Raw genomic sequence first — 25,205 nt, 5'->3', positions numbered from 1 at the left:
CCCTTTTTTTTTTTTTTTTAATCTTTCTTAATCTAGGCCTTTTGACTCATGTACTTTACTTCCTGCCCCCAATGCTAATTCCATAAATAAACAAACAATCCTCTTTTTAAAACATAAGAAGATTGCAAACTAGAATTTAACGTCTTGCCTTTTTCTTGGTCACATTCTCTTAATAGTTGAGGAAACAAAGGTTACAAGACAATAAATAACTGTCTACAGATAGAGATACCAAGAGGCTTACCGTTGAGATGGAAAGAAAGTAGGAGTATACAGAACAGATTAATACATAGTCTCACTTTGTATGGAGGAGATGGAAACCTACCCATAAACAGAAGCATTCTGGTTTTAGAGATGAAAGAGGTGTAGTGAGGAATGGATTTGGGATTCATGGCTCCAGTCCGACCAGGTTCTCAGTTGCTCGTTGTCTAGAGTTGACCAGCTCTTCATATCTTTTATATATGACCACAATCCCTTATCCCCCAGCTCCTAATTCCTGTGGTATGTCAAATTTCAATTGTATCCACAAAAATTTGTATGTCTAACCTACCTTCTGTTGTAACTGGCAAAGAAATCTCCATGCAAGCAGCTGACTGTGCTTTTCGAAATGGTGGTCTTCCAGGACCCCAGCGATTTATTTTTGAAACATCAGCACTGGAAAGTCGTTTTCCAGAACTGCAGCTCTGAGAAGTGGGACTTGTGCAGTGTCCATTTACATGATCTGTACCAAGAGGAAGAAGGCAACATAAATATCATAATTAAATCTTAACATAAAGGAATTTAAGTGTGTAGATTAATAAGTGAAGGGAGAATTCCTTGTTTTTAAACCATTTAAAGATGGCTAAGTCCTTGTTTTAGTATTTAGTCACAATTTCAATAGCTAGCCAAATTTTTCATAATTATTAAGTATATTTGTCTTTAAAATCTGACTAACATAGTTAAAATTTATTCTATATTTTCATTATGTATTCTGCCATTTAATGGCAGTACAAAATAGGTTATAGTACTAGAGTTTCTTTTGCATAATGTAAATATACACCTATTTATATAAGTTTTTGGAAGAACTTCAAGTGCTTAGGGTTTAAAATATAGAACAGAAGCATTTTACTGCAAAGTTGAGAATGGTACATAAGAATATTGACTCTACAAGCCAGACTGCCTGGGCTCAAATCCCAGTTCTACCACCTACTAGTTGTATACATTTTTGCAGACTTCATAGTTTAGTTTCCTCTTGATTGGGACTATTACTATCTAACTCATGGAAACATGTTATATGCCAGAAACTTCCTGGTATATGGTAAACTGAACAAAGATGAATTATTACTGTCATTTTTGTTTTGACATTATTACTGTCATTTTGAACTCCAAGTGTTCCACTAAAGTTGCTCAAGTCTAAGACCAAATAGTACTGTTTATTTTCGAGCCTGTGAATTTATCTCTGTTCTGATATAGTTTAAAAATTTGGAATAATTGCACTAAAATAGTATTAATGCTAACACATAGTATTTGAAAACATCATCTCATAGCTCAACAATATTCAGAATACATTTTGAAATGTGCTTCTTTGGTTATTCAAAGGACAGAGTTACCAGAAGAATAATGTTTAATGTTCATATTGGACATGGGAACTGGCACTCAGTATCCACTCCATTACAGCTTTTCTATATTGAGGAATTTGAAAACTCAAAATATACATTCTCTGGATCCCCTTGTAGTTAGCACAAAGATGAGAATTAGATTTCACCATTTAAATGCACTAGTGTGTTTTACTATTTTTTTTTAATGAGTTAACATTTATTGAATACTTCAGTGCCAGGCATTTTACACACATCACTGATTTAATCGTCACAACAACTATGCAAGGTAGGTGCTCTATTCTGATTTTGCAGATGAGGAAAATGAAGGTCAAAAAATATTCAGAAAATTGTCTAACGTTACATAAGCAGTACTCATGGAGTCAGGATTCTAATCCAGATTTTTCTCACTTAGTATCTGTATGCTTAAAAACTAGGCCACTGGGTCAGCTAATATATTTGGTAAGGATTTGCAATTTTGATGATGTATTTAGTAGGATATAGGAGTAGCTTATGTTATGTCCATTGAGCTCCTAGTCTCTTGGGGCCAGTTGTCTTCCATAATAACACAGATTTCTCAGACAGAACGACATAAATATCACATGACAAGCTAGCTATGGGGAAGCAGAAGTCAAGAGTTCTGCCTCTCCTTCACTATTGAATCTAGTCTTATAAATAGGAAAAACAATGAGGGCAACAGCCGGTACCAACAAAAACATAGAGTAAGTTAGAAAATGGCAATTACTTTAGGGATACAAACTGCAAATATAAGCCACGCTGCTCTGGGCATATCAGTTAGGATATACCCAGGTGTGAAGGCTTGTTTTAGGGCTTATTCAGAATAATGTGGGATGGATTACAGCCCTCTTCACATCCACTTATCTAGGTTCAAGAATACATGGCAGAGCTCTGAAAATAGTAAAATTTGCTTACCTAGCCAGGACTGGACTTGCTAAGTGAAAGTGCCTGCCTATCTATTACCATCTTTTAGTGGCAGTTTTTTGTGAACATTGTTTCATTTGAGCTTATAATAGGGTAGTATCAATAATTAGATTACTTAACATGCTGGTCTGTTCCCTACCCCCTGTATGGCCCAATTTTCTCCATCTTATGGTTGACTCATGAAGTCTGGCTGACATTACCATATCTGGGCAGCTCAAAGTCTTTGGCCATATTCGTCTGTCTTCAATAGGGCTGATTAACTTAAAGGATTTATTTTTGTTGCTTAAATTTTTTTTAATATATGAAAGTTAATTTGCTTAATATTTTTTCTTAGTACAGTAAATATTCAAGACAGATATGAATACTATAAAACACTTATGAAGAAATTTGGTTATAGCCCAGACATAGTCATTCTGAAAATTTATACTAAAGAAATGATACTAAATACAAAAACTTCTATTGATAAAATTATTCACTGTAGTTTTAGTAAGAGACAAAAATTGGAAGCCAGCTATCCTTTACAATTCACCATAAACTTTTAGGTACATTGTGCTATGTATCACAAAATAGAGTATTATAATCTTTAAAAATGTTTCTGAAATGCTTATTGAATCTTATTTCTATATCATGTGTTTCAGTTAGCTCTTTCTGCATACAGACCACTCCAAATGTTAATAAATTTAAACTGAAAATCATTTTGGGCTTCCCCAATGGCTCAGCAGTAAAAAATCCACCTGCAATGCAGGAGCTGCAGGTTCAATCCCTGGTTGGAGAAGATCCCCTGAGAAGGGCATGGCAAACCACTCCAACCCATCTGCCAATGTAGGAGACATAAGAGATGTGGGTTTCATCCCTGGGTCAGGAAGATCACCTGGAGGAGGGCATGGCAAACCACTCCAGTATTCTTGCCTGGAGAATCCCATGGAGAGAGGAGCCTGGGAGGCTACAGTCCAGATGGTTGCAAAGAGTCAGATATGACTGAAGAAGACTTAGCACGAACCACAATCATTTTATTATACTTACAGATGGTGAGAGCAAGGAGTTAAACCAAGGCAAGGTAGGGATATTATTTCCATGATGTCTGGGGCATTAGCTGGGAATACTCGAATGACTGAGGGCTTGGAATCTTTAGGAGGCTTCTTTACCCACATGCCTGGGTTAGAATGACTCAGAGGTTGAACTCAGTTGGGACTGTCAGTGGTGACTTTGTTAGGAGGCTTGGGCTTCCTCATGGCAGGGTGGCCTTTTTTACATAGTGCATTGGTGGGTTAGGGCCTCAAAAAGTTTGACAAGTGGTTTTGAAATGGAAGCAATCTTTCTGCTGTTTTGGTGTTACTGCATTGGAGATTTTGCTTTATTTTTGAAAGCAGCATCTAGCGTCCAGTCACAAGCTTTTTGTATGTCAAGAGGCAGTTGTAGTAGAATCCTGATCTTATAAAAGTGTGGTCTTTAGCCTCCAACTAATAAAAAAATAAATAAATAAATAAAAAGAAAAAAAAGTGTGGTCTTCAGTTCAACAATTGATTGGCAGTAGTCTTCTGATTCTAACAGTAGCAAAGTTGTCTGCTTCCTTGATGTATCTGTTGATGGCCTTATTCAGAAAGTCATACCTGTAGGCCAAGCTTAGGGTTGTCTCCAATCTTTCAGTGACTTGATAAGCATCTAGTTTCTTGTATTAAATCACTTTCTGCATAATATCACTAGAAGGGTTTTTGTTTCCCAGTTGCTTTCTGATTACACTGATGTTTTAGCTCAGCTATAGTGCTCTATGCCATTTAGAGAAAATTCAACATTCTAAAAAATTCAACCTTAGAACAGTAAGCAGATTAAAACAAATGGGAAACTTTACAAAAAGCTTCTCAAGTCTAAAAAAAAGAAATTACAAGTTTTCTTTTAAATTAGCTGATTCTCTTGTATCTCTAAATCAAGATTTGATTTAGTGTATATATTATAAAAATACAACAATGACTTACTGAAAAATGACTTACTGATTCCAGTTTAAATTATTTTTAACATAGTCCTTGCCAAAGCTTTATAGGAGTATATAAACGAAGATTTAATTTTATACTTGGTACACTACTCTAATTAAACTTTTTACTATACCGTACAATTCCTAGAAAATGAAAATCAGTATTATGCATATGCCACAGGGGTGATTCTATGGTGGAATAAATGTTGAACATAAGACTAAATCAAAATAAGCATTGGATTTTAAAACTCATGAAAATAAATGTAAAAAGTCTTTAGGTTGGAATCTTTAGGAGTCTTTTTAAATGTAAAAAGACTCTGGCTTTTTACATATATATTGGCTATATAAAATATAGCTAATATCAAACAGTTGGTTAAAATATTTGAAAACTCACCTAACTTTACCTTTGCTATTTTTATATTAATAGTTAAGAGGAAACTCTTCTTTCACTCTCTCCCTTCTTACTCATTAGGAAGTAATGAGTTGGTTGGAGGACAAGCTGGTTAATTGACTTAATGTTGTTTGCTTCATTAATTTTAAGTAGGAAAATAATTTATTACGGTATATTAGGCAGTTCACAATCTCAGAGAGAACCTGTGAGTTATACTCAGGTTTGCAGCCAAAAACAATACCCAGTCATACGGGAATTGAGTTCCTTTTGAGATGATGCTGATGAGCAGGGGCCTATATGCCACGAGCGGTGCCACTGCTGACCTGATAGCAGAGTAGGGCATCTCTGCTATTACACTCACTAGAACTGAGTATAGTTTTTATCTTTCAGTTTTTGACTATCAGATAAGGGAATATCATCTTTCTCTTTGTGCTGACACTTCTGAGATTTTTAAGCTCTTGAGGGCATTTTTCTGAAGAATTTTAAGCTGAAGACCCAAAGTGACTAAATCAGACTTCCTTTGAAGTTAGTTTGATTTCTATTCCCAGTTTTAATCTGGCTCTTCTATAGCAAAGTTTTCATGACTATGATTTTTTACATGTTTATGTACTCATTCATGTTTACTCTCTGCAATCCAAAGTTTCAAAAAGCTGCTTCTTTATTAATAATTTCCCTTTTTTCAAGTTTAGTTTCTATTGCATTCATTTAAGTGAATGTTTAAAAACTATTTGGGACCAAATTTCCAGTCTTTGAGAAAATTATCTCTTAAGGATAATACTGCCTTAGACTTTGTCACTTTTTAACCTGGAATAGCAATGTATTTTTAAAATTTTTAGTATAATTGCCATACAAAATTATAAGATATTTAAAGTGTACATTGTGTAGATCTGGTATACATATACATTAGGGAAAATTCTCATAATCTATTTAATTAACACACCCATCTCCTCACATATTTATTTTTGGTGAGAATACAAGCTCTATTAGAAGAGTTCTATTAGCAAATTTCAATTATACATTACAGTGTTATAAAAAATACTCATCCTGTTTACATTAGGTCCTCCAACCTTATCTTATAGCTGAGAGTCTGTACCCTTTTATATACCTCTCCTATTATTCCCATTCACCAATCCCTGGCAACCGCTTTTCAACTGTCTGTTCTGAAGTTGACTTTTCTTTTTTTGTAGAGTCAACATAAAAGTGATGCCATGCAGCATTGGCTTCTTCTCTCTAGCTTATTTCACATCATGTAATGTCTACCACACAGTCCACCATTTTTCTGGCAAATACCACACTTTCAGCCTGTCTCGTGGCTGAGTAACACTCCTCTGAGCGAGCGCATCACCTCTGCTTTTCCAGCTCATGTGCTGATGGACACTTCTGTTGTTTCCTTATCTTGGCTACTGTGAATATTGCTGAAATAAACATGGGGATGCAGGCATGCCTTAATAGACTGTTTTCATTTACACTGGATATATACCTAGAAGTGGAATTGCTGGATCATACGGTAGTTCTATTTTTAATTTTTTGAGGAACTGCCAAATTGTTTTCCATAGAGGCTGCACCAATTTGTGTACCAAGAGCGGACAAGGTTTTTTTTTTTTCTCTCTCTCCACATCTTCAGAAAAAAGATACTTAGCTCATATGCTTGAAAATCAGTTCAGTTCAGTCACTCAGTCATGTTCAACTCTTTGTGACCCCATGGAGTGCAGAATGCCAGGCATCCCTGTCCATCACCAACTCCCAGAGCTTGCTCAAACTCAGGTCCATCAAGTCGATGATGCCATCCAACCATCTCATCATCTGTTGTTCCCTTCTCCTCCTGCCTTCAGTCTTTCCCAGCATCAGGGTCTTTCCCACCGTGTCAGTTCTTTGCATCAGGTGGCCGAAGTATTGGAGCTTCAGCTTCAGTATCAGTCCTCCCAATGAATATTCACAACTGATTTCATTTGGGATTGACGGGTTTGATCTTACTGTGCAAGGGACTCTCAAGACTCTTCTCCAACACCACAGTTCAAAAGCATCAATTCTCCAGTGCTCAGCTTTCATTATGATCTAACTCTCTCATCCATACATGACTACTGGAAAAGTGATAGCTTTGAATAGATGAACCTTTGTCAGTAAAGTAGTATCTCTGCTTTTTAATACACTGTCCAGGTTGTCAAAGCTTTTCTTCCAAGGAGCAAGCAGCTTTTAATTTCATGGTTGCAGTCACCATCTGTGGTGGTTTTGGAGCCCAGAAACATAAAGTCTCTATTGTTTCCCTATCTATTTGCTATGAAGTGATGGGATGCCATGATCTTAGTTTTCTGAATATTGGGTTTTAAGCCAGTTCTTTTACTCTCCTCTTTTCACTTTCATCAAGAGACTCTTCATGTTCTTCTTCACTTTCTGCCATAAGGGTGGTGTCATCTGCATATGTGAGGTTATTGACATTTCCCCCAGCAATCTTGATTACAGCTTGTGCTTCATCCAGTCGGGCATTTCACATGATGTACTCTGTATATAGTTAAATAAGCAGGGTGATAATATACAGCCTTGACGTACTCCTTTCCCAATTTGGAGCCAGTGTTGTTCCATGTCCAGTTCTAACTGCTTCTTCTTGACCTGCATACGGTTTTCTAGATTTCTCAGGAGGCAGGTCAGGTGGTGTGGTATTCCCATCTCTTTAAGAATTTCCCACAGTTTGTGATCCACACAGTCAAAGGCTTTAGTGTAGTCAATGAAGCAGAAGTAGGTGTTTTTCTGAAATTCTCTTATTTTTTATATGATCCAATGGATGTTGGCAATTTGATCTTCAGTTCCTCTGCCTTTTCTAAATCCAACTTGAACATCCAGAAGTTCTCAGTTCACATACTGTTGACACCTAGTTTGGAGAATTTTGAACATTACTTTGGTAGCATGTGAGATGAGTGCAATTGTGCAGTAGTTTGAACATTCTTTGGCATTGCCTTTCTTTGGGATTGGAATGAAAACTGACCTTTCCAGTTCTGTGGCCACTGCTGAGTTTTGCAAATTTGTTGGCATATTGAGTGCAGCACTTTCGCAGCATCATCTTTTAGGATTGGAAAGAGCTCAACTGGAATTCCATCACCTCCACTAGCTTTGTTTGTAGTGTTATTTCCTAAGGCCCACCCACTTGACTTCACACTCTAGGATGTCTGGCTCTAGGATAGTGATCACACTGTCGTGGTTATGTGGGTCATTAAGACCATTTTTGTATAGTTCTGTGTATTCTTGCCACTTCTTAATCTCTTATGCTTCTGTTAGGTGCATAATATTTCTGTCCTTTATTGTGCCAATCTTTGCATGAAATGTTCCTTGATTAAATTAATTTCACATTTTCTTGAAGAGATCTCTAGTTTTTCCCATGCTATTGTTTGCCTCTATTTCTTTTTTTTTTTTAATACCCATTTTATTATTTTTTTTATTATTTTTTTTTCAGTGGGATTTGTCATACATTGATATGAATCAGCCATAGAGTTACACGTATTCCCCATCCCGATCCCCCCTCCCACCTCCCTCTCCACCCGATTCCTCTGGGTCTTCCCAGTGCACCAGGCCCGAGCACTTGACTCATGCATCCCACCTGGGCTGGTGATCTGTTTCACTATAGATAATATACATGCTGTTCTTTCGAAACATCCCACCCTCACCTTCTCCCACAGAGTTCAAAAGTCTGTTCTGTACTTCTGTGTCTCTTTTTCTGTTTTGCATATAGGGTTATCATTACCATCTTTCTAAATTCCATATATATGTGTTAGTATACTGTAATGTTCTTTATCTTTCTGGCTTACTTCACTCTGTATAATGGGCTCCAGTTTCATCCATCTCATTAGAACTGATTCAAATGAATTTTTTAATGGCTGAGTAATATTCCATGGTGTATATGTACCACAGCTTCCTTATACATTCGTCTGCTGATGGGCATCTAGCTTGCTTCCATGTCCTGGCTATTATAAACAGTGCTGCGATGAACATTGGGGTACATGTGTCTCTTTCAGATCTGGATTCCTCAGTGTGTATGCCCAGAAGTGGTATTGCTGGGTCGTATGGCAGTTCTATTTCCAGTTTTTAAAGAAATCTCCACACTGTGATGAACATTGGGGTACATGTGTCTCTTTCAGATCTGGATTCCTCAGTGTGTATGCCCAGAAGTGGTATTGCTGGGTCATATGGCAGTTCTATTTCCAGTTTTTTAAGAAATCTCCACACTGTTTTCCATAGTGGCTGTACTAGTTTGCATTCCCACCAATAGTGTAAGAGGGTTCCCTTTTCTCCACACCCTCTCCAGCATTTATTGCTTGTGGACTTTTGGATAGCAACCATCCTGACTGGCATGTAATGGTACCTTATTGTGGTTTTGATTTGCATTTCTCTGATAATGAGTGATGTTGAGCATCTTTTCATGTGTTTGTTAGCCATCTGTATGTCTTCTTTGGAGAAATGTCTGTTTAGTTCTTTGGCCCATTTTTTGATTGGGTCATTTATTTTTCTGGAATTGAGCTTCAGGAGTTGCTTGTATATTTTTGAGATTAACCCTTTGTCTGTTTCTTCATTTGCTATTATTTTCTCCCAATCTGAGGACTGTCTTTTCACCTTACTTATAGTTTCCTTTGTTGTGCAAAAGCTTTTAATTTTCATTAGGTCCCATTTGTTTACTTTTGCTTTTATTTCCAATATTCTGGGAGGTGGGTCATAGAAGACCTTGCTGTGATTTATGTCATTAAGTGTTCTGCCTATGTTCTCCTCTAGGAGTTTTATAGTTTCTGGTCTTACATTTAGATCTTTAATCCATTTTGAGTTTATTTTTGTGTATGGTGTTAGAAAGTGTTCTAGTTTCATTCTTTTACAAGTGGTTGACCAGTTTTCCCAGCACCACTTGTTAAAGAGGTTGTCTTTTTTCCATTGTATATCCTTGCCTCCTTTGTCAAAGATGAGGTGTCCATAGGTTCGTGGATTTATCTCTGGGCTTTCTATTCTGTTCCATTGATCTATATTTCTGTCTTTGTGCCAGTACCATACTGCCTTGATGACTGTGGCTTTGTAGTAGAGTCTGAAGTCAGGCAGGTTGATTCCTCCAGTTCTGTTCTTCTTTCTCAAGATTACTTTGGCTATTCGAGGTTTTTTGTATTTCCATACGAATTGTGAAATTATTTGTTCTAGTTCTGTGAAAAATACCGTTGGTAGCTTGATAGGGATTGCATTGAATCTATAGATTGCTTTGGGTAGAATAGCCATTTTGACAATATTGATTCTTCCAATCCATGAACACGGTATATTTCTCCATCTGTTTGTGTCCTCTTTGATTTCTTTCATCAGTGTTTTATAGTTTTCTATGTATAGGTCTTTCGTTTCTTTAGGTAGATATACTCCTAAGTATTTTATTCTTTTTGTTGCAATGGTGAAAGGTGTTGTTTCCTTAATTTCTCTTTCTGTTTTTTCATTGTTAGTGTATAGGAATGCAAGGGATTTCTGTGTGTTAATTTTATATCGTGCAACTTTCCTATATTCATTGATGAGCTCTAGTAATTTTCTGGAAGAGTCTTTAGGGTTTTCTATGTAGAGGATCATGTCATCTGCAAACAGTGAGAGTTTCACTTCTTCTTTTCCTATCTGGATTCCTTTTACGTCTTTTTCTGCTCTGATTGCAGTGGCCAAAACTTCCAACACTATGTTGAATAGTAGTGGTGAGAGTGGGCATCCTTGTCTTGTTCCTGATTTCAGAGGAAATGCTTTCAATTTTTCACCATTGAGGGTGATGCTTGCTGGGGTTTGTCATCTATAGCTTTTATTATGTTGAGGTATGTTCCTTCTATTCCTGCTTTCTGGAGAGTTTTAATCATAAATGAGTGTTGAATTTTGTCAAAGGCTTTCTCTGCATCTATTGAGATAATCATATTGTTTTTATCTTCCAATTTGTTAATGTGGTGTATTACGTTGATTGATTTGCGGATATTAAAGAATCCTTGCATTCCTGGGATAAAGCCCACTTGGTCATGGTGTATGATCTTTTTAATATGTTGTTGGATTCTGTTTGCTAGAATTTTGTTAAGGATTTTTCCATCTATGTTCATCAGTGATATTGGCCTGTAGTTTTCTTTTTTTGTGGCATCTTTGTCTGATTTTGGAATTAGGGTGATGGTGGCCTCATAGAATGAGTTTGGAAGTTTACCTTCATCTGCAATTTTCTGGAAGAGTTTGAGTAAGATAGGTGTTAGCTCTTCTCTAAATTTTTGGTAGAATTCAGCTGTGAAGCCATCTGGTCCTGGGCTTTTGTTTGCTGGAAGATTTTTGATTACAGTTTCTATTTCCTTGCTTGTGATGGTTCTGTTAAGATCTTGTATTTCTTCCTGGTTCAGTTTTGGAAAGTTATACTTTTCTAAGAATTTGTCCATTTCATCCAAGTTGTCCATTTTATTGGCATAGAGCTGCTGGTAGTAGTCTCTTATGATCCTTTGGATTTCAGTGTTGTCTGTTGTGATCTCTCCATTTTCATTTCTAATTTTGTTAATTTGGTTCCTCTCTTTTTGTTTCTTAATGAGTCTTGCTAATGGTTTGTCAATTTTGTTTATTTTTTCAAAAAACCAGCTTTTATCTTTGTTTATTTTTGCTATGATCTCTTTAGTTTCTTTTGCATTTATTTCTGCCCTAATTTTTAAGATTTCTTTCCTTCTGCTAACCCTGGGGTTCTTCATTTCTTCCTTCTCTAATCGCTTTAGGTGTAGAGTTAGGTTATTTATTTGGCTTTTTTCTTGTTTCTTGAGGTAAGCCTGTAATGCTATGAACCTTCCCCTTAGCACTGCTTTTACAGTGTCCCATAGGTTTTGGGTTGTTGTGTTTTCATTTTCATTCGTTTCTATACATATTTTGATTTCTTTTTTGATTTCTTCTATGATTTGTTGGTTATTCAGAAGCGTGTTATTTAACCTCCATATGTTTTAATTTTTAACAATTTTTTTCCTGTAATTGAGATCTAATCTTACTGCACTGTGGTCAGAAAAAATGACTGGAATGATTTCAATTTTTTTGAATTTTCCAAGACCAGATTTATGGCCCAGGATGTGATCTATTCTGGAGAAGGTTCCGTGTGCACTTGAGAAAAAGGTGAATTTGATTGTTTTGGGGTGAAATGTCCTATAGATATCAATTAGGTCTAGCTGGTCCATTGTGTCATTTAAGGTTTGTGTTTCCTTGTTAATTTTCTGTTTAGTTGATCTATCCATAGTTGTGAGTGGGGTATTAAAGTCTCCCACTATTATTGTGTTACTATTAATTTCCTCTTTCATACTCGTTAGCGTTTGCCGTACATATTGCAGTGCTCCTATGTTGGGTGCATATATATTTATAATTGTTATATCTTCTTCTTGGATTGATCCTTTGATCATTATGTAGTGTCCTTCTTTGTCTCTTTTCACATCCTTTATTTGAAAGTTATCTGATATGAGTATTGCGACTCCTGCTTTCTTTTGGTCTCCGTTTGTGTGAAATATTTTTTTCCAGCCCTTCACTTTTAGTCTGTATGTGTCTCTAGTTTTGAGGTGGGTCTCTTGTAGACAGCATATCTAGGGGTCTTGTTTTTGTATCCATTCAGCCAATCTTTGTCTTTTGGTGGGGCATTCAACCCATTTACATTTAAGGTAATTATTGATAGGTGTGGTCCCGTTGCCATTTACTTTGTTGTCTTGGGTTCACGTTTATACAACCTTTCTGCATTTCCTGTCTAGAGAAGATCCTTTAGCATTTGTTGAAGAGCTGGTTTGGTGGTGCTGAATTCTCTCAGCTTTTGCTTGTCTGTAAAGCTTTTGAATTCTCCTTCGTATCTGAATGAGATCCTTGCTGGGTACAGTAATCTAGGTTGTAGGTTATTCTCTTTCATTACTTTCAGTATGTCCTGCCATTCAGTATGTCCTCCCTTCTGGCCTGGAGGGTTTCTATTGATAGATCAGCTGTTATCCTTATAGGTATCCCTTTGTGTGTTATTTGTTGTTTCTCCCTTGCTGCTTTTAGTATTTGTTCTTTGTGTTTGATCTTTGTTAATTTGATTAATATGTGTCTTGGGGTGTTTCGCCTTGGGTTTATCCTGTTTGGGACTCTCTGGGTTTCTTGGACTTGGGTGGCTATTTCCTTCCCCATTTTAGGGAAGTTTTCAGCTATTATACTATTTCAAAGCAAACTTTAATGACCACAGTAATTCTTCTTTGTATGTGTGTGATTATATCTGTGGAATGAATTCTCAGAATTGAAATTGCTTGGCAAAAGAATAAACATTTTAGATTTTGATTGCAAAAGGTTTCCAAAAATAATTAACCAATTTACATCCCTAACAACAGTATATAAGAACTTCAGTTTCCAAACATCTTCACTAATTTTTGCTTCATATAATTCTTTGGTATTTATTGCTGTAATAGGAAAAATACTGTTTTAATATTCACTTCTTTAATGATGAGTTTTGGTACCTTTTTATTTATATTCAGTTCTGTTCAGTCTGTTCAGTTACTCAATCGTGTCTGACTCTTTGCAACCCTATGGACTGCAGCACTCCAGGCCTTCCTGGCCATCACCAACTCCCGGAGTTTACTCAGACTCATGTCCATTGAGTTGGTGATGCCATCCAACCATCTCATCCTCTGTTGGATGGCATTATTTAAAGACACTTATTTCTTCCTCTGTGAGCTACCAGTACTTAACCTTTATAAATTTGTCTAGTGTTTTCTTCCTTTTCTTATTTTCATGTATGAGAACTTTCCACATTATAGAAATTAGTCTTATTTGTCAAATTATTACAGACTGTCATTTGTCTTTTTTTCTCTATATAATCAAATTTATCAACTTGTTTTGTTTTTACATGGGTATTGACTTTTATGCCATCTGTAGCAAAGCCTTTAAAAATTAACTTTTATTGGAATAGTTGCTTTGCAGTGTTGATGTTTCTGCTGTACAGCAAAGTAAATGGTTACATATAACACATATTCCCTCTCATTTTAGATTGTTTTTTTTCCCATTTAGGTCACAACAGAGAATTGAGTAGTCCCGGTATCATACTGTAGGTTCTCATTAAACATATCTCTATTTTACAAACAGTAGTGTATATATGTCAATCCCAGTCTCCCAATTCATCCAGTTACCATCCCTAACTCAGCTGGTAAAGAATCCGCCTACAGTGCAGGAGACCCCAGTTCGATTCCTGGGTTGGGAAGATCCCCTGGGGAGGGAACAGCTACCCACTCCAGTATTCTTGTCTGGAGAATCCCATGGACAAAGGAGCCTGGTCCACAGGGTGGCAAAAAGTCAGACTGGACTGAGCAACTTTCACCTTCACCATCTCTTACCCTCTTGATATCCACAAATTTGTTCTTTACATCTGTGTTTCTATTTCTGAGCAAAGCCTTATTCCGAGAATTTTTTTTTAATGTTTATTTCTCATGTTTTCTTCTAGCATTTTTATGGTTTATTTATCTATATTTTTATCATCTAGAATTAATTTTGGCTTATGGAGATTATTTTTCAGATGTCTCATCACTCATTCCAACATTTATTGAATGACCTACCCTTATTTACTTTTTGAATGGCCTACCTTATTTTCAAGGCTACTTTTTTTTTCTGCATCTGGTTCAGAAATAATTTACTCAAACTCAAATGAAGGAAATAAAACAATGTGAAAGTTTTGGATGTATCTAGATCTGTTTCAGCACTTGACTCTAAGACTACTTATTTACAATGACAAAATTTATATATGAGTTTGGGTCTTCTGGATTTTCTGTTCTACTGATTGAATTTTTTACATATCAGTACCAAAAATGGTATGATTATTAGTAGATATATGTTTTAAACTAATTTTATATTGTATTTAACTCTTTGGTAAGGCTAGACCTCATTTATGACTCTTGTTTTTCAGAATTGTCCTTGCTCTCTTATATGTATACCTTTTCAGGTGAATTTTAAAATTATAAGTTTTACTCCTTTGAAAAATCACTGTTATTTTCAGTGGAATTATTTATCTCTAAAGTATAAAATGTACATCAGTTTCAAATCTTCTTGTCCAAAAGGAAGAAAGCAGTGTATGTTTTATAATTAATACAAGTCCTTTAAATGTTCTTTAATGGAGGTTAAAATCATTTTCACATAAATCCTATGTATTCAAGTTCATTACTCCATATTTTATCTTTTTGATAGCATTATAAATAAATTTTTCCCCATTTTAAAGTTGACTTTTGTTTATTTAGTTTTGGAGTATGAATTTGTAACCAGCCACATCACTGCATACTCACTCTCTATTTTTATTAGTTTCCCATTGATTCTCTTAAGACTTCAGGTATAAAAATTTATTCCCTGTAAGTATACTTTGTATTGCATTTTTTGAACACATATATGTAACATATCTTCCCCCTATTTAACTGCATTGGCTAGAACTTTAAATGTAAGCTAAGAATCTACAGATTGTAAACTGTTAGTTTTTGGATGTCTGAAAAAGACATTGTTCCCCCTCATTCTTGGATCCTTATTTGACAATTACATTCCTTAGCACAGGTTGTGATATAACTGACATATTACACATATTTAACATTGGCAACCACTAATCTGTTCTTAGTCTCACAATAAAAATAATAAATATATCCATCACTTCTGCTTAGTGTCCTTGTTTCTATCTCTAATCCCTCTGTGCTGCCTCTCTCTGTTGGCCCTCTACCCTTAACAACAACTAATGTACTTTGTGTTACTATACATTAATTTACATTTCACAGAATTTTATATTAGAGCAGTCATACAAGTACACTTGATTTTATCTGGCTTCTTTCATTATGATTAGTTTGAGATTCCACCATGTTGTCTTGTTTCCACAGACCTAGTTTCTTTTTATTGTTGAGGAGTATTCCACTATATGAGTATGCCACAATTTGCTTAACTGTTTACCCACTGATGAATATTTGGGGTGTTTCCAGTCATCCATTATCTTTTAAAGATACTTATAAACTAAGTCAGTAATTGTTTTTACTTACCCATACATTTACAACTTCCAGTGCTTTTAATTTCTGTGTAGCTCTAGATTTCCTTCTGGTATTGTTTTCCTTTTTCCAGAAAGACTACCTATAAAATCTCTTGTAGTTTCGGATTCTTTTAGCTTTTGTGTCTGTAAATTTTTTTTTTTTTTTGCTTTCACTTTTCAATGATATTTTGTCAAGTACAGAATTGTAGATTGACAATTTCTTTCAGTCCTTTAAAGATGTTCTTCCACTATCTTCTTGCTTGTATAATTTGAGAAGCTTGCTGTTATTTGTTCCCCTATATGTTAATATTTCTATTTTTGCTGGCTGTTTTTAATGACTTGATTATGACAAACTTTGGTGTAATTTTCTTCATTTTATGCTTGAAGTTTGTTGAGCTTCTCTCATCTGTGGATTTACATGTTCATCAAATTAGAAAGACTTCTGGCATTACTTTTTCAAACCTTCTTTTCTGTCTCATCATTTCTTTCCTCTCCTCGGAATATTAGATAACTTGAAGTTGGACAATAGAGCACTCATTCTCTACTCACTGAGTTTGGTCTTTTTCTTACTTTGCTTAATTTTGGATGGTTAATTGAATTCAGCACTGTCTTCTTTTTCACTGTCAATTCTGACGTTAGTCTCATCTACTGTATATTTCATTTTGTATATTGTTCACTTCTAGATGTTTGTTAGGTCTTTTTAAATATTTCCCATGTCTCTTCTTAAGATGCTGGTGCTTTCCTCCATCTCCTTGAATATAGGAGGTACAGATCTTCCTCGAATTGTGACGGGATTATGTTCCAATAAAGCCATCATATATTGAAAATATCTGAAGTCAAAAATATATTTAATACACCTGACCTACCAAAAACCATAGCATAGCTTATCCTACCTTAAACATGCTCAGAACACTTACAGTAGCCTATAATTGGGCAAAATCACTTAACACAAAGCCTATTAAATAATAAAGTGTTGAATATCTCATGTAATTTATTGAATACTATACTGACAGTGAAAAGCAGAATGTTTATACTGGCGCAGAATGATTGGAAGTGTATCATATTGGAAGCGCTGCATATTACTAGCCTGGAAAAGATCAAAATTCAAATTCTGATGTATTGTTTCTACTGAATGTGCATTGCTTTTGTTGTTGTTGCTTAGCGTTGCTTTTGCATCATCATAAAGTTGAAACATTGTACGTTGAACCACTGTAAGTTGAAGATAATCTGCATATTTACAATAGCTGATTTAATGTCCTTGTCCACTTATTTTGTCCTATGTGTCATTTCTGGGTCAGTTTCTATTGATGGATATTTTTTCTTTATCATAGATTGTATTTTCCTGTTGACACAGTATCATTGCCTGGATGCCAGATATTGTAAATTTTATGCTATTAAGTGCTGTTTGTTTTCCATTCTCTCTACATTAATTTTTGTTCCAGGGCACAAAAATGTTTAGAAATAGTACAGTGTTGATTTTTACTTTGAAATAAATATCTAACCACACCAAATTGCCAGAAATTATATAGGATAGCAGCATAGGTTGTGGGTCAGTGAAATGAATGGCAGTAGTAATACAAGGAAGAGGAGGGAGAAATTAGAAATATTTTGTTATTATAAAGTACTTTCACTATCCATGAAGCAGTACAGTGTTATTTAAAATGGACTTGTATCCATTGTAAATATATATTGCAAACTTTAGGGCAACTGCTAAAATAAAAAGTAAAGTATAATTGATAAGCTAAGAAAAGAAAGTAAAAGAAATCATATAAAATGCCCAATTCAAAACACAAAAATCAGTGGAAGAAGAAAATAGGAACAAAAAGGAGGGAAATGAATAGAAAATAGTATCATTTATGATAGACATTAGTCAATATAATCACTTTAAATGTCACTTGTCTAAATACATCAATTAAAAGACTCTCAGTGATTCAAAAAAAAGACCCAACTACATTCTCTATGAGAAATTTAAGGATATGTATATAGGTTAAAGTAAAGGAATAGTGAAAGATGTAACAGCTAGCATTAATCAAAAGATTAACAGACTTATATACATGTATATATATAGGCTTCACAGGTGGCACTCGTGGTAAAGAACCTGTCTGCTAATGCAGGAGACATAAGAGACATGAGTCCAACCCCTGGGTCAGGAAGATCCCCTGGAGGAGGACATAGCAACCCACTCCAATATTTTTGCCTGGAGAATCCCATGGACAGAGGAGAATCCCATGAATTGGTGGGCTACAGTCCAAAGAGTCAAACACAACGGAAGCAACTTGACATGGCACAGAACATGAATATACATGGGCTTCCCTGGTGGCTCAGACAGAGAATCTGCCTGCAATGCAGGAGACCTGGGTTTGATCCCTGGGTCAGAAATATCCCTTGGAGAAGGGAATGACTACCCACTCCAGTATTCTTGCCTTGAGAATTCCATGGACAGAGGAGCTGAGTGACTAAAGTTTTCATAGCTCACCAGGGGTGGGCTTTCACTTTCACAGCCCACCAGGTTCCTCTGTCCTTGGGGTTTTTCAGGCAAGAATAATAAGTGGGTTGCCATTTTCTTCTCCAGTGGATCTTCCCTACCCAGGGGTCGAACTCATGTCTCCAGCAGGTCCAGCATTTCAGGCAGATTCTTTACCCGCTGAACCATCAGGGAACACCGCGCCCCCATATACACTTACATACATATTTATAGACAGTTGCTTAATATGGTGAAGAACATTGTTAGACCAGTGAACCCCAGAAGCATTGGCTCATTGCCACACTTCATTTGTTGTGAAATGAGTTCCTTGATGAAAAGCAAGGCTGTGTGAAATATCATAATGATAGATAAGGCATAGTTCAGTGATGAAGAATCCACCTGCCAATACAGGAGATGTGGGTTAAAAATCCCTGAGTTGGGAAGATCCCCTGGAGAGGACATGGAAATCCACTCTAGTATCCTTGCCTGGGAAATCCCACGGACAGAGAAGCCTGGTGTGCTACAGTTCACAGGGTCGTGAAAGAGTTGGACACAACTTAGTGACTAAAAAACAACAAGCCCATGGATAGTAGTTTTGGCAGAAGCATTCCATTCAGGAAAAGCAGATCCATAATCCAGAGTAAGTGTATATTCTAGCAAGAACATAACATTTCTTCCATGCTGAAAGTGGTTCAGTGTAATCAGCCTGCCACCAGGTGACTGATGACCTGAGAATGGTAACATTGCAGACAGTGTTGATTATTTCAGTTGTCATACTGAGCATTCAACAGTCATAGCCAAGTTGACCTTGGTGAGTGGAAGTCCATGTTGCTGAGTGCATGCATAACTTGTGTCCCTGCCACCATAGCTACTCTGTCCATTAGCTCATTTGGCAATGACAGGGTATCTACAGAATGGGTCATTCTATCAACTTGAGTATTAAGATTCTCCTCAGCTGAGGTCACCTTTTGGTGACATGGGACAAAAATTTTCCTGTACACTAGCAACAGAATTTGAAATTAAAAGGAATTAACATTTACATTATTACCCTCAAAATTTATGTATAAATCTAACAAAGCATGCATATAAATTTAACAAAACATGTGCCAGATCTATATGAGAAAAACTACAAAACTATTAAAGTTCCTTACTGGTGAAAGAAACTGAAGACAAATAAATGGAGACAGATTCCATGTTCATGGATAGGAGGGCTCAATATTGTTGAGACAAGTTCTCCCCAACTTGATTTGTAGCTTCAACACAATCCTAATCAAAATTCCAGCAAGTTATTTTATGGATGTTGACAAACTGATTCTAAAGTTTATTTGGAGAGGAATAAGACCCAGAATACTAAAGGAAAGGAATAAAGTTATGGAATGACACTACTTTACTTCAAGACTTGCTATAAAACTAAACTACTGAAGATAGATGATACTGGTGAAAAAATAAACAGATATATCATTGCAAAAGAATAGAAAGCCTAGAAATAGATCCAACAAATATAGTCAACTGATCCTTGACAAAGGAGCAAAAGCAATGTGATGGAGAAAAGACAGTCTTCTCAACAAATAGTAGTGAAACAACTGGATATATACATACACAAAAAAATGTAAACAGATTTTACAACCTTCAAAAAAAACTCAAAATTGATCATAGTCCTAAATGTTAAACACAAAATTGTAAAACTACTAGAAGAAAACAGAAAATCTCGATGACTTTGGGTTTGATGACTTTTTAGATATAATACCAAAGGCACAATCCATGAAGGAAAATTGGTAAGTTTGACTTCATTAAAATTAAAAACTTTGTAAAAGACACTATCAAGAGGATGAGAAGACAAGCTTCAGGCTGGAAGAAAATAGGTATAAACTATATACCTGAAAAACATTAACTAAAATACACAAAGAACTCCTAAAACTCAACAAAAAGAAAACAAACCACCTGACTTAAACAATGGGCAAAAGATCTGAACAGATGCCACACCAAAGGAGACAGATGGAAAAATGAGCACATAAAAATATTTAAAATTTCAAATTAAAACAAGGATGAGAAACCACTACACACCTACTAGAATGGCAAAAATGTAAAACACTGTCAACACCAAATGCTAGAAAAGATTTGGAATAACGGTATATAACTGATAGTGGGGATGCAAAATTGACTGTGAAAAGACTTCTTAAAAAGCTAAACATACTTTTACCATATGACCCAGCAATCATGCTCCTTAGTATTTACCCAAAGAGGCTGAAAACTTATGTACACATAAAAACCTGAATGGATAAACTGTGGTACATTGGAGACAATGGAATATTCAGTGATAAAAAGAAATGAACTACAAAACCATGAAAAAAACAGAGGAACGGTAAATACATATTACTAAATGAAGGAAGTTCATCTATACTGTGTGATTCCAACTTTGTAACATTCTTGACATTCTCTGTAGGCAATAGAAAGATGTGTGGTTGCTAGGAGTTGAGGTGAAGGAAGTGATGACTAGGCTGACAGATTTTCAGAGCAGTAAAACTATTCTGTATTACACTGTAATGTATTGTATAGTGATGGATACCTGTCATTATGCATATGTTAAAACATCAAATATGAGCCCTAATGCATACTATGGATTTGGGGTGATGATGATGTATATATATTTGTTCATGAGTTATAAAATGGACCATTCTGGTGGAGGATGTTAATAGTAGGGGAGGTTCTCTGGGGAGAGAGAGAATATGCAATATGTAAAACTGCTTTAAAACCTTACTTACATTAAAATTTTAAAAAGGGAATCCTCGTACATTGTTATGCTAAGTCACTTTAGTCATGTCCAACTCTTTGCAACCCTATGGACTGTAGCCTGCCAGGCTCCTCTGTCTGCAAGAACACTGGACTGGGTTGCCATACCCTCCTCCAGGGGATCTTCCTAACCCAGGGATTGAACCCATGCCTCTTGTGTCACTTTACCACTAGTGCCACGTAGCATAGCACCACGTCTTTACCAGTAGCACTACCTGGGAAGCCATAGCTATACACTGTTAGTGGGACTGAAAACTGGTACAGCCACTGTGGAAAACAATATGCAAGTTCTCAGAAAACTAAAAATTTTTATTTTGGAATAATTTTATATTTAGAAGAAAGCAGCCAATACCTAAATTTCTTATTCTCCTTTCCCAATGTCACCTTGGCGCATTACTATTAACTGAACTCTATATTTCATATTTCACCAATTTTAAAAAATATTTTCCCTACAGTTTTTGAGGTGAGATTCATCTGAAGCAATTTTAAAATGTACAATTCAGTGGTAGTTAGTACACTCACAATGTTGTGCAACAACCACAACTGTATAGCTCCAGAACATTTTCATCACCACTAAAAACAGCACTACCACATTAAGCAGTCACTGCCCATTCTACTCTTCCCTAGCCACTGGTGACCATCAGTCTACTTTCTGTTTCTAGGGATTTAGTTATTCTGGATATTTCATATAAATGAAATCATGCAGTATGTGGCTTTATGTCTGGCTTCTTTCAGTTCATGTAGTGTTTTTGAGGTTCATCCATGTTGTAGCATGTATCAGAACTCCCTTTTTAAAAAGAAAATATTTAACAATTGTAAAATTTATCTAAACCAATTTCAAGTGTACAGTTCAGTGGTATTAAACACATTTGTACTGTGTAGCAGTCATCTCCAGAATTCTTTTCACCTGGTAAAAATGAAACACATTACTCATTAAACAGTAACCCCATTTCCTCCTCCCTTAGCTCCTGGCATCCACCATTCTACTTTCTTTCCCTATATATGTGACCATTCTGGGTACCTCATATAATTGTAATCATACAATTTTTGTCTTCTTGTGGCTGGCTTATTTTACTTAGCATGATATTCTTGAAGTTCACTCATGTTGTAGCATGCATGTGTGCTCAGTTGTGTCTGATTCTTTGTGAACCCATGGACTGTAGCCCACCAGGCTCCTCTGTCCATGAAATTCTCCAGGGGATCCTCCCAGCTGAGGAATTGAACCCGAGTCTCTTGCACTGGCAGGCAGATTCTTTACCAGTGAGCCACCTGGGAAGCCCCATGTTGTAGCATATGTTAAAATTTCCTTCCTTCTAAGGCTGAGCAAATTCCACTGTTCTGTACACACGTTTTGTTTATCCAACCATCCACTGATGGACTGTGGATTGTGTCGCTTCCACATTTTAGCTATTGTCACTGTCAGTTAAGTCATTAATCCTTTTTTTTTTTTTTTTTTTTGTATGTAGGATGAGGTAGCGGTCCATCTCCATTATCATGCATGTGGACTTCCAGTTGTCTCAGTACCATTTATTGAAGAGACTTTTCCCTGCCCCTCCTGCCCACCCCACTGAATTGTCCTGGTAACTTGTTGAAAATCAATTGGTCATAGATGTATAGTTTTATTTCTAGACTCAATTCTATCATTGACCTGTGTATATCTTCAGCCAATACCCGTGGTAGCTCAGCTGGTAAAAGAATGCACCTCCAACACAGGAGACCCTGGTTTGATTCCTGGGTCGGGAAGATCTGCTGGAGAAGGGACAGGCTACCCACTCCAGTATTCGTGGGCTTTCCTGGTGGCTCAGCTGGTAAAGAATCTGCCTGCAACGTGGGAGACCTGGGTTCGATCTCTTGGTTGGGAAGACCCTTGGAGAAGGGATGGCTACCCACTTCAGTATTCTGGCCTGGAGAATTTAATGGACTGTATAGTCTATGGGGTTGCAAAGAACTGGACATGACCAAGTGACTTTCACTTTGATATGTGTAGCCAGGGAGGAAGTTTTGAAACTGGGAGGTGTGAGTATTTCAACTTTCAACCATGTGTATTGTTTTGTCTATTTTTGCTTTGGCACTTCCATATGAATTTTAGGAAAAGCTTTTCCATTATTTAAAATGGCTATTGGCATTTGAGCTGTGACTGCGTTAAATCTGTTAGACTGTTTTGGGTATTACTTAAATAATATTAAACATTCCAATTCATGAACAAGGGATGTATTTTCACTTTTATAGGTCTTTTAAAGTTTCTTTTAGCAATGTTATGTAGTTATCAGTGTAAAGTTTTACATCTCCTTGGTTAAGTTAATCTTTAGATATTTTACTCTTAGGAGACTTACAAATGGGATTCTTTTTTAAAATTTCTTTTTCAAAATTCTCATTACTGGTATATAGAAATACAGCTGATTTCTTTGTGCTCACCTTATACCTTGCAACTCTACTAAATTCATTTATTCTCATTATTCTTTTGTGGATTTTGGAGGATTTTCTGTATACAGGATCATGCCACCTGCCAACAGGGCTAGTTTTACTTCTCTATCAATTTGTATGTGCTTTCCCTGCCAACCCCGCCCCCCCCAGCCCTGCACCCACCCTTAAATCACTGGCTAGAACTTCCAATACAAAATAGAAGTAGCACACAAAGGCCCCTTTGTCTTGTTCTGGATCTTTTCTTTTTGACTGCACTGGGGATTTGTTGGTGCACAGGCTTTCTGCAGTTGTGAGGATACTCTTTGTTGTGATGTCGAAGCTTCTCATTGTGGTAGCTTCTCTTGCTGTGAAGCGCAGGCTCTAGGGTGTGATCTCAGTAGTTATAGCATGCAGGATTCACAAGCTGTGGTGCACATGGGGCCTCCCCAGACCAGGGATTGAGCCTGTATCCCCTATGTTGGCAGGTGGATTCTTAACCACTGGACCACCAGGGAAGTCCCTAGTCTAGATTTTAAGGAAGAAAGTTTTCAGTCTTTCATCCTTGAGTAGGATGAATGTGGGCTTCTCATGAATGCCTTTTATCAGTTTCAAAAAGGTCCCTCTATTTATAGTTTCCTGAGGGTTTTTTTTTTTTTTTTTTTAAATCATGAAAGGGTATTCAATTTTGTCAAGTCTTTTTTCTGCACCAAGTGAGATGATCATGTGTGGGATTTTTCCTTCATTCTGTTAGTGTGATTTTTACATTTTTAATTTTCTTCTGTTGAACCACTCATGTATTATTTCTGAGATAAATTCCACTTGATTATGGTATATAAACCTTTTAATATGCTGCTGGATTTTATTTGCCAATATCTTGAGAATCTTTGCATGTATATTCATATGGGGTGTTGGTCTCTAATTTGATTGTCTTGCAGTATTCTTTGTCTAGCTTTGAAATAAGGGTAATGCTGTGTCATAGAATGTGTTAGGAAATGTTCCTTGTGTTTTTTGGAAGAGTTTGATAAAGACTGGTGTTAATTCCTCTTTAAATATTTGGTAGAATTCACCAGGGAAGCTGTCTCATCCTGGACTTCTCTTGAAATTTTTGAGCACTGATTCAGTATCTTTACTCAGATTTTCTCCTCCTTCTTGAGTTAGTTTTGGTAATTCCTGTATTTGTAGGAATTTGTCTATTTTATCTAGATTAGTTAATGCTGGCATAAAATTGTTCACAGTATTCCCTTATAATCCTCTTCTGTAAGGCTGATTGTAGTCTACCCACTTTTATTCCTGATTTTAATTGCTTGTATATGTTTTCTTCTTTAGTCTAGGTAAGGGTTTGTCAATTTGTTGATCTTTCCAAAGAATCAACTTACAGGTTAATTATTATTTTTCATTATCTATTTTCTCTTTAATCTTTGTTTTCCTTACTTTGCTACTTTTCATTTGACATTTCTTACAATATATGCTACACAAAATAATAGGCTTTTCAATGATACATACTTGATTTAAGTTCAGTTTTGCTATTAGTTTTATGACCTTAGACAAATTTTAATTTTTCATATCCTTAATTTATTTGTAAAGTGGGTAGAACATTTCTGATCCATGTATTATCTATCATATGCCAAATAATAAGTACAAATTATATAGCATACTGTCTAACATGTAGTAGGAGGTCAATACATGGA

The 25,205-nt window shown here is 36.1% G+C and overlaps 1 protein-coding gene across 2 annotated transcripts in view; it reads right to left on the bottom strand.

Annotated features, from left to right (window-relative positions):
- Positions 1-25,205, bottom strand: part of STXBP5L (syntaxin binding protein 5L) — a 336,789-nt gene that overhangs the window by 26,384 nt on the left and 285,200 nt on the right. For both annotated transcript variants that reach the window (XM_065942856.1, XM_065942857.1), the window contains one exon: positions 548-718. In XM_065942856.1, the coding sequence (XP_065798928.1) occupies positions 548-718 (171 nt within the window). The remainder of the gene's footprint in view (positions 1-547; positions 719-25,205) is intronic.

This window comes from Muntiacus reevesi, chromosome 8 (genome assembly GCF_963930625.1).
Source record: "Muntiacus reevesi chromosome 8, mMunRee1.1, whole genome shotgun sequence".
Classification (NCBI taxonomy): domain Eukaryota; kingdom Metazoa; phylum Chordata; class Mammalia; order Artiodactyla; family Cervidae; genus Muntiacus; species Muntiacus reevesi.
Note: the sequence above shows the minus strand (reverse complement) of the source record. Positions and strands in the feature narration are given on the sequence as shown.